We start from the raw sequence: 1,464 nt of genomic DNA on the forward strand, positions 1-1,464 counted from the left end.
TTTTTGACAAAATAGAACTGGACATATCGTTTTCAGTACTATTTCAAAATATATCTTTTGAACAAAAATATATCTTTTGTGATAATTCAAAAGGATGGTGAGTTGTCTCCTAATGGAGACTTTGAAGAGGAAAATTTTGCAGTTTATGGAGATGCTGGTTTAGAAAAGCATGTACCCCTAGTGTTATATGTGAAATGACTCCTTTTATGTGCTGATTAAATGTGGGTTCTGTGATATTCAAAGCTTTACATAAACTAAGCAAGAATAATCAAGCTGTGTTTGATTGTACCATTTGGTCAATATGGAAGCAAAGGAATGATCTGATATGGAGGAATGAGTCAATGTTACGAGTGGCAGTTCGTGCAAGGGGTACAAATTTGCTAAACAGCTGGCAAAATGCGCAGGTTTATCGTAAAAGAACGATAGTTCAGCAACAGCTTAATGAAATTCATACATGGAAGAAGCCGGATGCTGGTAGATTTAAATGTAACGTTAATGTTGCGTTCTCATCGGCAACTAATAGAGTCGGTATTGGCATATGCATCAGAGATGAGCAAGGAAGCTTCGTGCTAGCCAAAACTGAATGGTTTTCTCCTATCCTTAAAGTTGATGAAGGTGAAGCTTTGGGTTTGTTATTAGCAATTCGGTGGTTAAAGGATTTGCACATAAATAATGTAATTTTTGAACTTGATTCTAAAAAAGTAGTGGATAGCTACCATAGTAATCGTAGAGATGAATCTGATTTTGGAGCTATTATCAGAGAATGTCGTAGATCATTCTCGTCTTTTTTTACAAACTCCCAGGTTGAGTTTATTAGGAGACAAACAAATAAGGTTGCTCATAGTTTAGCTAGGGCTGCCACATCTTTACCTAGTTTCCATTTGTTTATTGAGATGCCTGATTGTATCGAAAATCTTATTGATAATGAAATGAGATAGTTTTGTTCCTGTCAAAAAAAAGACTTCATCAGGTACAAAAATATATACTTAAATGTGATTGCTCTTCTGGTATTCAAAACCTTAATTGGTATTATGTAGTTTCAATTTGTACAAACAGAAGAATTATGTTTCATTCAGCATTATTGAACTCTGTTATTCTATTTCAATAAATTATACAAAAGTTAGAAAAATATTTGTTAAAAATATAATGTCTAAATTACCCTTATATAAACTTTTGGCAAACTGACATATATACACTTGTTAAACAGGTTAAATTGATAAAGCCATAAATTCCTCTTCATATGACTTTGGTGCCATTCACTCTTTCTAACACTTAAAATTATGTACTTCTATTTAAGCTTCAAGATGTTGTGCGACTTAATCATTACCTACAAATCTAGAGAGAAATTGCCTTTAATCACTTTCAACAGTAATCAGAGGATATGTGGGAAATGGTGATGAAATTGGTGGCTGCAGTGACTACATCAAAATTATTTAATGTCAACATTACTTAAAAGTTTTTGTT

General features: G+C 32.8%; 1 protein-coding gene across 1 annotated transcript; it reads left to right on the forward strand.

Moving 5' to 3' along the window:
* The first annotated feature begins 341 nt into the window (after positions 1-341).
* LOC146921004 (uncharacterized) lies at positions 342-938 on the forward strand. Its single transcript, XM_085711229.1, has one exon. It carries the CDS (start codon positions 342-344, stop codon positions 936-938), a length of 597 nt encoding a protein of 198 aa, XP_085567355.1.
* The last annotated feature ends 526 nt before the right edge of the window (positions 939-1,464 follow it).

Source organism: Medicago sativa, chromosome 5 (genome assembly GCF_051527215.1).
Source record: "Medicago sativa cultivar Bolivia chromosome 5, Bolivia_mono, whole genome shotgun sequence".
Classification (NCBI taxonomy): Eukaryota; Viridiplantae; Streptophyta; class Magnoliopsida; order Fabales; family Fabaceae; genus Medicago; species Medicago sativa.